Raw genomic sequence first — 14,577 nt, 5'->3', positions numbered from 1 at the left:
TTCATCTGGCCGAGATCTTCAGCTCTCACTGTATCGGTTTCCAGCCGAGTGTGAAGCGACTGTGATAAGAATCAGTACCTCCAAGTCCGAGTCCATGGTTCTTGCCCGTAAAAGGGTGGAGTGCCACCTCCGGGTTGGGGAGGAGACCCTCCCCCAAGTGGAGGAGTTCAAGTACCTAGGAGTTTTGTTCATGAGTGAGGGAAGAGTGGATCGTGAGATCGACAGGCGGATCGGTGCGGGGTCTTCAGTAATGCGGACGTTGTATTGATCCGTTGTGGTGAAGAAGGAGCTGAGCCGGAAGGCAAAGCTCTCAATTTATTGGTCGATCTACGTTCCCATCCTCACCTATGGTCATGAGCTTTGGGTCATGACTGAAAGGACAAATCTTGGGTACAAGCGGCCGAAATGAGTTTCCTCCGCCGGGTGGCGGGGCTCTCCCTTAGAGATAGGGTGAGAAGCTCTGCCATCCGCGAGGAGCTCAAAGTAAAGCCGCTGCTCCTCTACATTGAGAGGAGCCAGATGAGGTGGCTCGGGCATCTGGTCAGGATGCCACCCGAATGCCTCCCTAGGGAGGTGTTTAGGGCACGTCCAACCGGTAGGAGGCCACGGGGAAGACCCAGGACACGTTGGGAAGACTATGTCTCCCGGCTGGCCTGGGAACGCCTCGGGATCCCCCGGGAAGAGCTGGACGAAGTGGCTGGGGCGAGGGAAGTCTGAGCTTCCCTGCTTAGGCTGCTGCCCCGGTGACCCGACCTCGGATAAGGGGAAGAAGATGAATGGATGGTTTTGAGTGGGAGCCTTTTTCACCTTTAGTCCGATTTTTTTTTAAACTGCCATTGTTCAAAAAGCTATAATGAATCAAATTCAATTTTGTTATGCAAATAGGGACAAGCGGTAGAAAATGGATGGATGGATTATTTACCTATTCAAGGCTTCAATTATTTCACATGAAATATTCCATCCATCCATCCATTTTCTACTGCTTGTCCCGTTCAGGGTCGCGGGGGGTCGCTGGAGACTATCTCAGCTGCATTTGGGCAGAAGACGGTGTACACCCTGGACAAGTCGCCACCTCATCGCAGAAATATTCCATTTGGAATTTTTTGTTGTTGTTGAAAATATTTTATATATTGTGTTTTTGACACAAAAAACATGACAAAACGTTGACAAAAAAGGCATAAAATATATTTTTAAAACCTAAACATTGCATCAACAGATAAATCTGAAGTTGATCAGATAAAAAAATAAAATAAAATAAACAAATTTTCATACTGTGTATATATATATATGTGTATATATATATATATATATATACATATGGGGGACGCCATGGCGAAGTTGGTAGAGTGGCTGTGCCAGCAATCTGAGGGTTACTGGTTCAATCCCCAACTTCTATGATCCTAGTTACGTCCGTTGTGTCCTTGGTCAAGACACTTCACCATTGCTCCTGATGAGTCCTGGTGAGTGCCTTGCATGGCAGCTCCCGCCATCAGTGTGTGAATGTGTGCCTGAATGGGAAAATGTGGAAATACTGTCAAAGCGCTTTGGGCTCCTCCTTAAAAAAAGAGGTAGAAAAGCACTATACAAGTACAACCCATTTATATATATATATATATATATATATATATATATATATATATATATATATATATATATATATATATATATATATATATATATATATATATATATATATATATATATATATATATATATATATATATATATATATATATATATATATATAGGCTTCACGGTGGCAGAGGGGTTAGTGCGTCTGCCTCACAATCCGAAGTTCCTGCAGTCCTGGGTTCAAATCCAGGCTCGGGATCTTTCTGTGTGGAGTTTGCATGTTCTCCCCGTGAATGCGTGGGTTCCCTCCGGGTACTCCGGCTTCCTCCCACCTCCAAAAACATGCACCTGGGGATAGGTTGATTGGCAACACTAAATTGGCCCTAGTGTGTGAATGTGAGTGTGAATGTTGTCTGTCTATCTGTGTTGGCCCTGCGATGAAGTGGCGACTTGTCCAGGGTGTACCCCGCCTTCCGCCCGATTGTAGCTGAGATAGGCGCCAGCGCCCCCCGCGACCCCTAAAAGGGAATAAGCGGTAGAAAATGGATGGATGGATGGATATATATATATATATATATATATATATATATAGTACAGGCTAGAGGTTTGGACACACCTTCTCATTCGATGTGTTGATGACTATTTAAATCTATGAAAAATGGGATCCATTACCTATGTGCTTGGCACTCAGCATCAAGGGTTGGAATTGGAGGTTAAATCACCAAAAATGACTACCGGGCACGGCCAGCGCTGCTGCCCACTGCTCCCCTCTTCTCCCAGGGGGTGATCAAGGGTGATGGGTCTAATGCAGAGAATAATTTCACCACACCTAGTGTGTGTGTGACAATCATGGGTACTTTAACTCTTAAGTTAATATTGTGGATTGTCACTGAAGGCATCAAAACTATGAATGAACATGTGGAGTTATGTACTTATAAAAAAGGTGAAAATACTGAAAATGAATGTTTTATATTCTACTGGTTCTCGCCCAGAAAAGGGTGGAGTGCCATCTCCGGGTTGGGGAGGAGACCCTGCCCCAAGTGGAGGAGTTCAAGTACCTAGGAGTCTTGTTCACGAGTGGGGGAAGAGTGGATCGTGAGATCGACAGGCGGATCGGTGCGGGGTCTTCAGTAATGCGGACGTTGTATTGATCCGTTGTGGTGAAGAAGGAGCTGAGCCGGAAGGCAAAGCTCTCAATTTACCGGTCGACCTACATTCCCATCCTCACCCAAACTCATCTGTATACTCTAGCCTTTAAATAGACCTCCTTTTTAGACCAGTTGATCTGCCGCTTCTTTTCTTTCTCCTATGTCCCCCCCTCCCTTGTGGAGGGGGTCCGGTCCGATGACCATGGATGAAGTACTGACTGTCCAGAGTCGAGACCCAGGATGGACCGCTCGTCGGGACCCAGGATGGACCGCTCGCCTGTATCGGTTGGGGACATCTCTACGCTGCTGATCGGCTTGAGATGGTTTCCTGTGGACGGGACTCTCACTGCTGTCTTGGAGCCACTATGGATTGAACTTTCACAGTATCATGTTGGACCCGCTCGACATCCATTGCTTTCGGTCCCCTAGAGGGGGGGGGGGGGTTGCCCACATCTGAGGTCCTCTCCAAGGTTTCTCATAGTCAGCATTGTCACTGGCGTCCCACTGAATGTGAATTCTCCCTGCCCACTGGGTGTGAGTTTTCCTTGCCCTTTTGTGGGTTCTTCCGAGGATGTTGTAGTCGTAATGATTTGTGCAGTCCTTTGAGAGATTTGTGATTTGGGGCTATATAAATAAACATTGACCTATGGTCATGAGCTTTGGGTCATGACCGAAAGGATAAGATCACGGGTACAAGCGGCCAAAATGAGTTTCCTCCGCCGGGTGGCGGGGCTCTCCCTTAGAGATAGGGTGAGAAGCTCTGCCATCCGGGATGAACTCAAAGTAAAGCCGCTGCTCCTTCACATCGAGAGGAGCCATATGAGGTGGCTCGGGCATCTGGTCAGGATGCCACCCGAACGCCTCCCTAGGGAGGTGTTTAGGGCACGTCCAACCGGTAGGAGGCCACGGGGAAGACCCAGGACACGTTGGGAAGACTATGTCTCTCGGCTGGCCTGGGAACGCCTCGGGATCCCCCGGGAAGAGCTGGACGAAGTGGCTGGGGAGAGGGAAGTCTGGGCTTCCCTGCTTAGGCTGCTGCCCCCGCGACCCGACCTCGGATAAGCGGAAGATGATGGATGGATGATGGATGGATATTCTACTTTCTTCAAAGTAGCCACCCTTTGCTCTAAATACTGTTTTGCACTCTTGGCATTCTCTCGGTGAGCTTCAAGAAGTAATCACCTGAAATGGTTTTCCCTTCACAGGTGTCATAGTTTTGATGCATTCAGTGACAATCTACAATGTTAAGTTAAAAGTTAAAGTACCTGATTGTCATTAAAATAAAGAAGACGCATTGAAATGAGAAGGTGTGTCCAAACTTTTGGCCTGTACTGTATATGACTTATTTTTAACACTTTGATGACTCGGAATCCTCCGGGACCTTCAACGTTCACCAAAATGGAATATAAAATGAAAACTATCAAAATGCCCCCTCCCCCATCTTCTTACATTCTTTGTTACATTCAATCAAATTATTTCACACTGCACAAAAGTTGTACGTTTTAATACAGATCATATGTTGAGCACTAAAAAAAACTATGAAATCCCACGATAATAAAATATTTAAAAGTAGTACACGATCAGTGTGTTAATTTGTGTGACAGTGCGTTCAGGGAGCAGGTCAGACGTAGGCTTTGGCGGTGCTGCTGTCGAAGGTGGAAGCGGCCGTGTAGATGTTGTGCTGGCCCTGGTTGTTTTTGGAGTAGTTGTAAGAGAAATGTCTGCGGGAACAAATAACATCACAGAACAATGTTTACTTTGGGAACTGTAACACGGTTTGCTCCGTACACACTCTTGGTACATATTATAATCATGCTAATAACATGTGTTATTCATGTTACTGTACTGTGTGATGAAGTATTTGCATTGACGTCATCAAGCAGGTGGGATTGATATTTACAAATCCTTCAATTTGAATGGCAGCGCTCTCTTGTGTGCAGAGTGATGTAGTGCAATATGCAGGATTACCGCGCGGGAGGCTGGGACGAGCTCCTCCTGTAGGAACAACACAGCATTGCACCTGCGAGCAGGGCCAGACCTGAGGCCCCCCAGCCCAGATAGAGACCGGTGCCCAACTCGTACCTGCGGCACACTCATCATCATCATCATCATCATCATCATCATCATCATCATCATCCACTAATGTGTCTTAGCAATATTCTAATTATCACCATAACTACTGTTAGCATCCGTCTCAGTAAAATGATCATCAGTGCATTGACTTTGACATTTCATTATCATTATTTCATCATCCTCATCCTCATTCACTATTATTCTTTTCATGACAAAATAATCTTTCTATTGTCGTTCTCCTCATTGCCTTCATTCACAATGACCTCTGGTGTATTCACCAGCCTGAGCATTATCATAAGTGTCCCCATCGTCATCATTCCAACACCTCACCAAAATGATAATCACATATCATCGTTGGTATGCGTCATTATCCTCATACCTGTAAGTATCGACACCCCTTTAGTCACCACCCCATCAACATCATCATCAGCATCATCATCATCGTTCTACACGTTTCTTTCATCAAACTGATGTCTAGTGTGTTCGCCAACATTATCCATATCATCATTAATGTCCTCATTCTCAGTCCAACACCTCATCTACCTCATCAACTTTATCATCTGTATTATCATCATGTTCCAATGTACACTCCCTGATCAACACTAGTATCATCAGATTCTCACCCTCAACATCTTTTTAGTCACCACTTCCTCATCCCCTTCAGTATTATCATTCTTCATTTCTTGATCTCTGTAGTGTTTGGCACTATCAGCATTATTATCAATGATTTTCTCATCAGCATCATTTTAACACAGATTAAAATAACTATCTGCATAACCATTATCATCGACGACATTATCAGTACTATCATAATTTTCCATCATTAAATCCTTCGCCAAGTGTCAACAGCATTTTAGTCATTATCATTATTATAAATCATCATCAGTCTCTTCGTACAATATGTTCATCATCCTTGTCATCTTGATTCTCATCAATGATCATGCACTTTATCAGTATTATCCTTCTCCTTCTCTTCACTGGTATTGGTATTCATCATTTTACACCCTCATCAACCTTACCATCATCGTATCGACACCCTTTGAGTCACCACCTTATGATTTTTCTTATCAAATGTCATCGTTACCATCAAATACCACCCCCCACATCAGTATTATCATTCTCTTTGTTCAAAACAGCCTGCTATCATCATTCATTATCATTTTAACACTTCATTGAAGTGATCACCATCCTCATAACTGTTATCATCATCATATCATCATACCCATTGCCCATTATCATCATCATTATCATCTCCTTCTAAATTATCTTCATTGTCATCGTCATCATAGTTCTCATCATTTGTTTTTCTCCTTCTCTTCACGATTGGTAATCATGTTTTTATCAACATCATTTCATTATTATCATCGTTGTAACATCATACTTTGAGGCACCACCTTTTTGGCAGCATCAATCCCATCAATTGTCATCGTTCTCATACACCAATGACTCAGGAGAATGATAATACTGATGTAGTGGATAGTAATTTCTTTGAATGATGACAACAGATGGGAATGATGATGCTTCTGATGAGGTGGTGACTCAAAGGTGTTTGTAATGTTGATCAGCGGGTAAAATAATGAATACCAGTAATAAACAAGAGGAGACTGATACTGCTGATAAAGTGGATGAGAATGATGATGAACATGTTGAATGAAGAGACTGATGACGATTTGCAAAAATGATGGTGACGATGAGGTGGTGACAAGAATTATGTTGACATTTACGAGGCTATCAGTTGTCATTATTCTCATAAGTTAATAATTTATGACAATGACATCGTCATGGTCCTTATTACTTACCTTCTTAATCCTTGTTATGAGTCATTATCATGCCCTACATCAGTATCAGCATTTTAATTTCACAAAGCTTACTATTTAACACCTCATCAAAATTACCATCATCCTCATGAACATTATCATCAACATCGCTTTCGGGATCACTTCATGATTACAGCCCATTATCAGGCCTGTTATTTTCGACGTCCTTTTCGCCACCTCATCCTTCTCATCATTTGTCCTCGGATTCTTCATTTTCATCGTGATTCTCATATTCTCACCCTCAATTGTCATTTTCAGCAATTATCGTTCTCGTTGTGAGAATTCACATCACAATCATCCTAATACTTCTCTTTTGAACCATTCTCATGATTCTGTCAGTGTTCTCATCTTCCCCCTGACCTGATTCCTTTGTGGAGAGGATTGTTGAAGTCATAGATGACTCTTCCAGCGTACCAGGACACTGCGATCAGAGTGAAGAGACCTGAGCACACGTATGAGGGGCGTTTAGGCACATTATTCTGAATCACCTCTTACATACACTACGGAAATCTTCTCATTTACACCACTGATTTTTTTCTCTCTCATACACACTACTGAAAAACTCTCACACACACTACTGAAATCCTTTCATACACACTAGTGCAGCGGTCGGGAACCTTTTTGGCTGAGAGAGCCATGTAAGCTAAATATTTTAAAATGTTTTTCTGTGAGAGCCATATAATATTTTTCTAACACTGAATACAACTAAATGCATGCATTTTTAATTATTAACAACATTTTAGAGTAACATAAGTCTCTTATTATTTTTAATAACATTTTTATTCTGAAGCTAACCAATAATAAACAAAATACTTCTTACCAATAATGCGACTTCTCGAACAGGTGCGGTAGAAAATGGATGGATGGATTAAAATGCATGAGAATGTTTTATATTTTGAACGTTATTTTTAACACTGTGATTACCAGCCAAATTATTCATTACTTATTGTGTTAAGCAATGTCAGCTAAGATTTTTTGAGAGCCAGGTGCGGTCATCAAAAGAGCCACATCTGGCTCTAGAGCCATAGGTTCCCTACCCCTGCACTAGTGTATGACTGAGAGCGTTTTATTCATGTGAGAGGATCATTTTTCAGTTGTTTATGTGATAGTGTTTCAGTAGTGTTTATGAGAGAATTTCAGTAGTGTGTATGAGAGCATTTCAGTAATGTGTGTGAAAGAAAAACATTTCAGGAGTGTGTCTTAAAGGAAAACATTTCCGTAGTGTGTATGAGAGGCTTTCAGTATTGTGAGTGAGATGATTTCAGTAGATTGTATGAAAGGATTTCAGTAGAGTGGGTGAGAGCATTTCAGTCCTGTGTATGAGAGCATTTCAGTAGTGTGTATGAAGGGATTTCAGCAGTGTGTATGAAAGGATTTCAGTAGTTTGTATGACAGGATTTCAGTAGTGTGTATGGAAAGTTGTCCGTAGTTTGTGTGAGAGGGTTTCAGTAGTGTGTGTGAGAGAGAAAAAAATAAGTTGTGTGTATGAAATAATTTCTGTAGTGTGTATGAAATCATTTTACTAGTGTGCATGAGAGCATTTCAGCACTGTGTACAAAAGGATTTCAATAGTTTGTATGAGAGGATTTTAGTAGCGTGTGTGAGAGAAAAAAATTCGGTACTGATTAAAAGAGCATTTCAGTAGTGTGTAAGAGAGAAAAAAATCAATAGTGTGTATGAAAAGATTTCAGTAGTTTGTGTGAGAGGATTTCAGTAGTTTGTGTGAAAGGATTTCAGTAGTTTGTGTGAGAGGATTTCAGTGGTGTGTATGAAAACATTTCAGTCGTTGTGTAAGATGATTTCAGTACCATGGAAAAGGATGTGCAGTGTGGTAAGAGCATTTCAGTAGTGTGTGAGAGAAAAAAAATCAGTTGAGTGTATGAGAGGATTCCAGTAGTGTGAATGAGAGCCTTTCAGTAGTGTGTGAGAGAGAAAAAAAATCAATAGTGTGTTTGAAAAGATTTCAGTAGTTTGTGTGAGAGGATTTCAGTGGTGTGTATGAAAACATTTCAGTAGTTGTGTCAGAGGATTTCAGTATCATGTGTGAGAGAACAAAAATTCAGTAGTGTGGTAAGAGCATTTCAGTAGTGTGTGAGCAAAAAAAAAAATCAGTTGAGTGTATGAGAGCCTTTCAGTAGTGTGCAACAGAAAACATTTCTGTAGTTTGTATGAGAGGATTTCAGTAGCGTGTGTGAGAAAAAAATTCAGTAGTGTGAAAAAGAGCATTTCAGTAGTGTGTGTGAGAGGTAATTCTGACTAATGTCCCTAGTGGCCCCTCATGCACACACACACACACACACACACACACACACACACACACACACACACACACACACACACACACACACACACACACACACACACACACACACACACACACACACACACACACACAGAGAGAGTTGATTGCGTTCTTGGTGTTGGCAGTGATGCTTCAGTGGGTCACACCTGACAGGATGAACACGGCACCTCCACTCAAGACGATTTGACCTTTGACCTGGTCCGAGGTCCTGCCGATCTTGGTGCACTTGAGTCCCAACACGGACACGATGATGGCGGCAAAGCTCAGCACCATAGACATGATCATCAAGGCCCGGCACACCTGCACGTGGACTGGACCGCACGGACTGTTACAACTTTGTCCTGGCGCCACCTGTTGTTTCGGCGTGCACTCGACGGCGGGTCCTCACCTTGCAGGCCCAGAAGCGTCTTGAACTTGTTGCACTGGACCGAGCCAAGCGAGGTGGCGGCGCAGATGGTCCACAGCCCCTCATAGTACCACTGGCTGCTGGTGACCGACTCGGCCTGGCTGCTCACCTTCCACAGCTGCGAGGACGTGCAGCTGGACTGCAGACACCATGACAGCACGCCCAGAACCAGACCCACCACCTGCAGGCCCACCGCCATGCTGCTCACAAGTCACCTGACACTCAAGACAACATTTATCTTCTTATGCACGTCTAAACTGCAATGGAACATCCAGTTAACAAATTAATAACAATGTAAATATGACTAAAAACAACAAACTCCATATTTTTCTTATACTTTGATCACAATAAAAAGTGCTATACTGTACTGTGTATCAAACATTAGGTTGTGATGAATTAACCTTATCTTTGTTAACAGGCCAAAACAACAATGACAAGCTGAACTGTGCTGTACACGCTGCACCGAAGTCCCTTTGGTGCCCTCACAAATTATCAGAAATCACAAAAGTCCTTCACTTTAACAACCATAATGCTACCTGACACTCAAGACAACATTTATCTTTTTATGCACAACGTCTAAACTGCAGTGGAACATCCAGTTAACAAATTAATAACAATATAAATATGACTAACAACAACAAAGTCCAAATTTTTCTTACACTGTAAACACAATAAAAAGTGCTATACTGTACTGTGTATCAAACATTAGGTGGTGATGAAATAACCTTATCTTTGTTGACAGGCCAAAACAACAATGACAAGCTGAACTGTGCTGTACACGCTGCACCGAAGTCCCTTTGGTGCCCTCACAAATGATCAGAAATCACAAAAGTCCTTAACTGTAACAATCATAATGCTACCTGACACTCAAGACAACATTTATCTTCTTATGCACAACATCTAAACTGCAGTGGAACATCCAGTTAACAAAATAATAACAATGTAAATATGACTAACAACAACAAAGTCCATATTTTTCTTATACTTTGATCACAATAAAAAGTGCTATACTGTACTGTGTATCAAACATTAGGCGGTGATGAATTAACCTTATCTTTGTTAACAGGCCAAAACAACAATGACAAGCTGAATTGTGCTGTACACGCTGCACCGAAGTCCCTTTGGTGCCCTCACAAATGATCAGAAATCACAAAAGTCCTTAACTTTAACAACCATAATGCTACCTGACACTCAAAACAACATTTATCTTATTATGCACAACGTCTAAACTGTAGTGGAACATCCAATTAACAAATTAATAACAATGTAAATATGACTAACAACAACAAAGTCCATATTTTTCTTACACTTTGATCACAATAAAAAGTGCTATACTGTACTGTGTATCAAACATTAGGTGGTGATGAATTAACCTTATCTTTGTTAACAGGCCAAAACAACAATGACAAGCTGAACTGTGCTGTACACGCTGCACCGAAGTCCCTTTGGTGCCCTCACAAATGATCAGAAATCACAAAAGTCTTTAACTTTAACAACCATAATGCTACCTGACACTCAAGACAACATTTATCTTCTTATGCACAACGTCTAAACTGCAGTGGAACATCCAGTTAACAAATTAATAACAATGTAAATATGACTAACAACAACAAAGTCCAATTTTTTCTTACACTTTGAACACGATAAAAAAGTGCTATACTGTACTGTGTATCAAACATTAGGAGCAGCTCACGAGTGGAGATAAAGGAGCGAGGGGGTGTGGGTCTGTGTACGTGTGTGCTTTTGGAAGAGGTACCGCTGAACGTGAGGTAGTCTTCTCTTCCGCTGTTAAACAGGTCCGCTTTGGCGTATTTTTCCAGAAAAATCATTTCTCATCACAATTAAAAACTTGCTGTGGTACGACGCCGGCTTCCTCTACCTTTTTAATACGAGCAGGCACAAAATGGCAGGCCGGCGGGACACAAAATAAAAGAGGTGTTCGCACACAGGCATATTCGGCGCGATCTAAATGTTCGTAAACTGAAAAGTTCGCAAATAGAGGGATTTTAGACCACTGTACATGTTGGTCCAGGTCCAGATAACGGTGCACGTTCAGGAGCTTATGCCTTGATGTTAGAGTGTCCGCCCTGAGATCGGTAAGTCGTGAGTTCAAACCCCAGCCGAGTCATAACAAAGAATATAAAAATGGGACCCATTACCTCCCTGCTTGGCACTCAACATCAAGGGTTGAAATTGGGTGTTCAATCACCAAAATGATTCCTGAGCGCGGCCACTGCTGCTGCTCACTGCTCCCCTCACCTCCCATGGGGTGAACAAGGAGATGGGTCAAATGCAGAGGTTAATTTCACCACACCTAGTGTGTGTGTGACTATCAGTGGTACTTTAACTCTTTTTATAGACAGACTTTGAGGTATTTTTCTATGTTCTTCAAAAGTCCTGTCCTAGCTTCCAGAATGAGACAAGTGTGTCATTGGTTCTAATCCAAGTGAGTCCTTGGTGACCGACTTAAACCACATCCTGTTTCAAAGGTGTGCTTTTACACTAAATCAGTAATTCTTAAACTGTGGTATACATGCTCCATCTAGTGGTACGCCAAAAAAATCACCTAAATATTCAAACACAGTGTTACTGTTCAAACTGTGTGGAATGGTACAGTGCCCAAATTATTCAATATACTTGTTAAATAACACCTCTGCCTTGTTTTTAATGAATATGTGGGCCTACTACGCTATTATGTTTGAATGTTGGTAGTTATGGTGGTAGTTGGAGAGCCAAGTATTTTCTGAGGAGGTAATTGGTGAAGACAGTTTGAGAACCACTGTACTAAAGTCTACAAAAGCAAACATCTGGTCTTCTTACCGTCCACTCAAGTCTGGAGGCCAACCGGAGTGCCAAGTGCTTTTCTTCAAAGTTCTTCCTTTCAGGTCGTCTTTTGAGATGTGACAGCTCCGGGTGCGAAATCTGATCTGGAACTCTGAGCCGCTTTAGCGTTTCGGGTCGATGAACTCCACAGAAGGTCGGCCCTCCAGAACACACATCGTTGTTGACGCTTCAAAAGCAGCCAGTTTCACAATCTGTGCAGGCTGGTCTTCATCAGCAACACAAGCCGAGGTGAAGACAAAGTAGGTTTAAAAGGTGTTAGCATCCGCTCTGTTGTCATGGAAACATGACTTGACTCTAAACCAGGGGTGCCAAAGTGAAAATATGCAAACGATCTGTGGGCCAAACAGCAATTTTTACAATGCGACAGCACCACTACTGAAGATTTTAGCTTCATGCCGCCTTCTGGAAATAAAATGTGGTAGAGATTGTCAGATTCAATAGATTAAGACAAACTAGCAGCTCAGTCCAAAGAAATTTACCGTAAAATTACTGCGAATTGACAAACTGCACCACAGACCTACTGAAACCCACTACTACCGACCACGCAGTCTGATAGTTTAAATATCAGTGATGAAATATTAACATTGCAACACATGCCAATACGGCCTTTTTAGTTTACTAAATTACAATTTTAAATTTCGCGCGAAGTATCCTGTTGAAAACGTCGCGGTATGATGACGCGGGCGCGTGACGTCACGGATTGTAGCGGACATTTTGTTCCAGCCCTGATCCCAGCTGTAAGTCGTCTGCTTTAATTGCATAATTACACAGTATTCTGGACATCTATGTTGCTGAATCTTTTGCAATTTGTTCAATTACTAATGGAGACATCAAAGAAGAAAGATGTAGGTGAGAAGCGGTGTATTGCAGCCGCCTTTGGCAACACAAACACAGCCGGTGTTTCCTTGTTTCCATTCCCGAAAGATGACGATGAAGCTTTACTATGGAACAGAGCGGTCAAGCGAACATGGTTCCCTACCACATGTCAACCGGCAGGTTTCGGTGAGAAAATTGTGGTAATAAGTCAGCTCTTTCCGTAGACATGAGCGGAGAGCTTGCATCATTCCTCGTGCACCTGTCAAAGAGGCAGCTGCGGACTCTCTTGCCTCCTCCGACCGGCCCTCCCCGAACGTGGGATGCGTCCACCGTGGAGGAGGGGGAAAAAAAAATATCTCAGCCCGGCCCCAACGGCTGCCTTTGCTCCGCCTCGTCGAGAAACGTGGCTTTCCTCTGAGACACTGGCAGTCACCATACCCCTCCGACTTTCACTAAAACACTAGTACCACAATAAGCAGATAAGGTATTTTCCAGAATTATCCTAGTAAATTTGTCTAATAACATCTGAATCGCTCTGCCGTGTAGTTTTTTTTTTTTTTTCATAGTCCTTCACTCTCACTTTCCTTATCCACGAATCTTTCATCCTCGCTCAAATTAATGGGCAAATCGTCACTTTCTCGGTCCGAATCGCTCTCGCTGCTGGTGGCCATGATTTTAAACAATGTGAGGATGTAAGGAGCTCCACAACCCATGACGTCACGCGCACATCGTCTGCTACCTCCGGTACAGGCAAGGCTTTTTTATTAGCGACCAAAAGTTGTGAACTTTATCGTCAATGTTCTCTACTAAATCCTTTCAGCAAAAATATGGCAATATCGCGAAATGATCAAGTATGACACATAGAATGGACCTGCTATCCCCGTTTAAATAGGAAAATCTAATTTCAGTAGGCCTTTAAATACTAGTGGCTGACCTACCATTTTTTTTACCATCAAATCTAAGGCCATTGTTTTTTACAGTGCATTACTGTAAATTAAAAGACGGTGCCAATGTTATTTATTTGGTATATTTCTAGGCAACTGAGCTACCAGATGTTTTTTTGTAAAAAAAACAGCCATATTTTTTTTACAGTGCGTTACTGTAAGTTGAAAAACAGTCCCACTGTTATTTTTGCTGCGAAACTCTGGCGACTGAACGTACTTGTATACCTTAAAATCTACATGCCCTCTTTTTATAGTGACTTACTGTAAATAGAAAAGTGATACCACTGTTATTTTTACCACAAAACTCTGGCGACTGAGCTGTCATGTTATTAGAGTAACATCTATGGCCATTGTTTTTATAGTGCATTACTATAACTTGAAAAACAATGCCACTGTTATTTTTACGGCAAAATTCTGGAGATTGAGCTGCTTTTTTTTTACCGTAAAACCTATGTTTCCTGTTTTTACAGTGCATTACTGTGAATTGAAAAACGATACCAGTTATCTTTATGGTAAGTTTGGCGGCTGAGCTGCCAGTTTTTTTAAAGAAAAAAATCCCCCCACGTTTTTTTCCTTTCAGTGCATTACTAAAACTTGAAAAACAGTACCACTTATTTTTACTGCAAAATTCTGGCAACTGAGCTGCAAATCCACA

The 14,577-nt window shown here is 42.1% G+C and overlaps 1 protein-coding gene across 3 annotated transcripts; it reads right to left on the bottom strand.

Moving 5' to 3' along the window:
- Window positions 1-4,209: 4,209 nt before the first annotated feature.
- On the bottom strand, window positions 4,210-12,361 carry LOC133537460 (claudin-19-like). Of its 3 annotated transcripts, none has more exons than XM_061878480.1 (6): window positions 12,139-12,361; window positions 9,301-9,539; window positions 9,059-9,223; window positions 6,971-7,052; window positions 4,689-4,802; window positions 4,210-4,441 (listed from the first exon to the last, which is right to left on the bottom strand). In XM_061878480.1, the coding sequence occupies exons 2-6, from the start codon at window positions 9,515-9,517 to the stop codon at window positions 4,342-4,344; spliced, it is 678 nt and encodes a 225-aa protein (XP_061734464.1). In that variant the 5' UTR covers window positions 9,518-9,539; window positions 12,139-12,361; the 3' UTR covers window positions 4,210-4,341. The 3 variants fall into 3 exon arrangements, with proteins under 3 accessions (XP_061734464.1, XP_061734463.1, XP_061734466.1); XM_061878479.1 differs by having other exon boundaries at window positions 9,301-9,533; window positions 12,139-12,354; XM_061878482.1 differs by lacking the exon at window positions 4,689-4,802 and having other exon boundaries at window positions 9,301-9,533; window positions 12,139-12,355.
- Window positions 12,362-14,577: the final 2,216 nt, after the last annotated feature.

This window comes from Nerophis ophidion, linkage group LG18 (assembly GCF_033978795.1).
Source record: "Nerophis ophidion isolate RoL-2023_Sa linkage group LG18, RoL_Noph_v1.0, whole genome shotgun sequence".
NCBI lineage: Eukaryota > Metazoa > Chordata > Actinopteri > Syngnathiformes > Syngnathidae > Nerophis > Nerophis ophidion.
The sequence above is the reverse complement of the archived record's forward strand: the minus strand, read 5'-3'. Positions and strand labels throughout refer to the sequence as shown.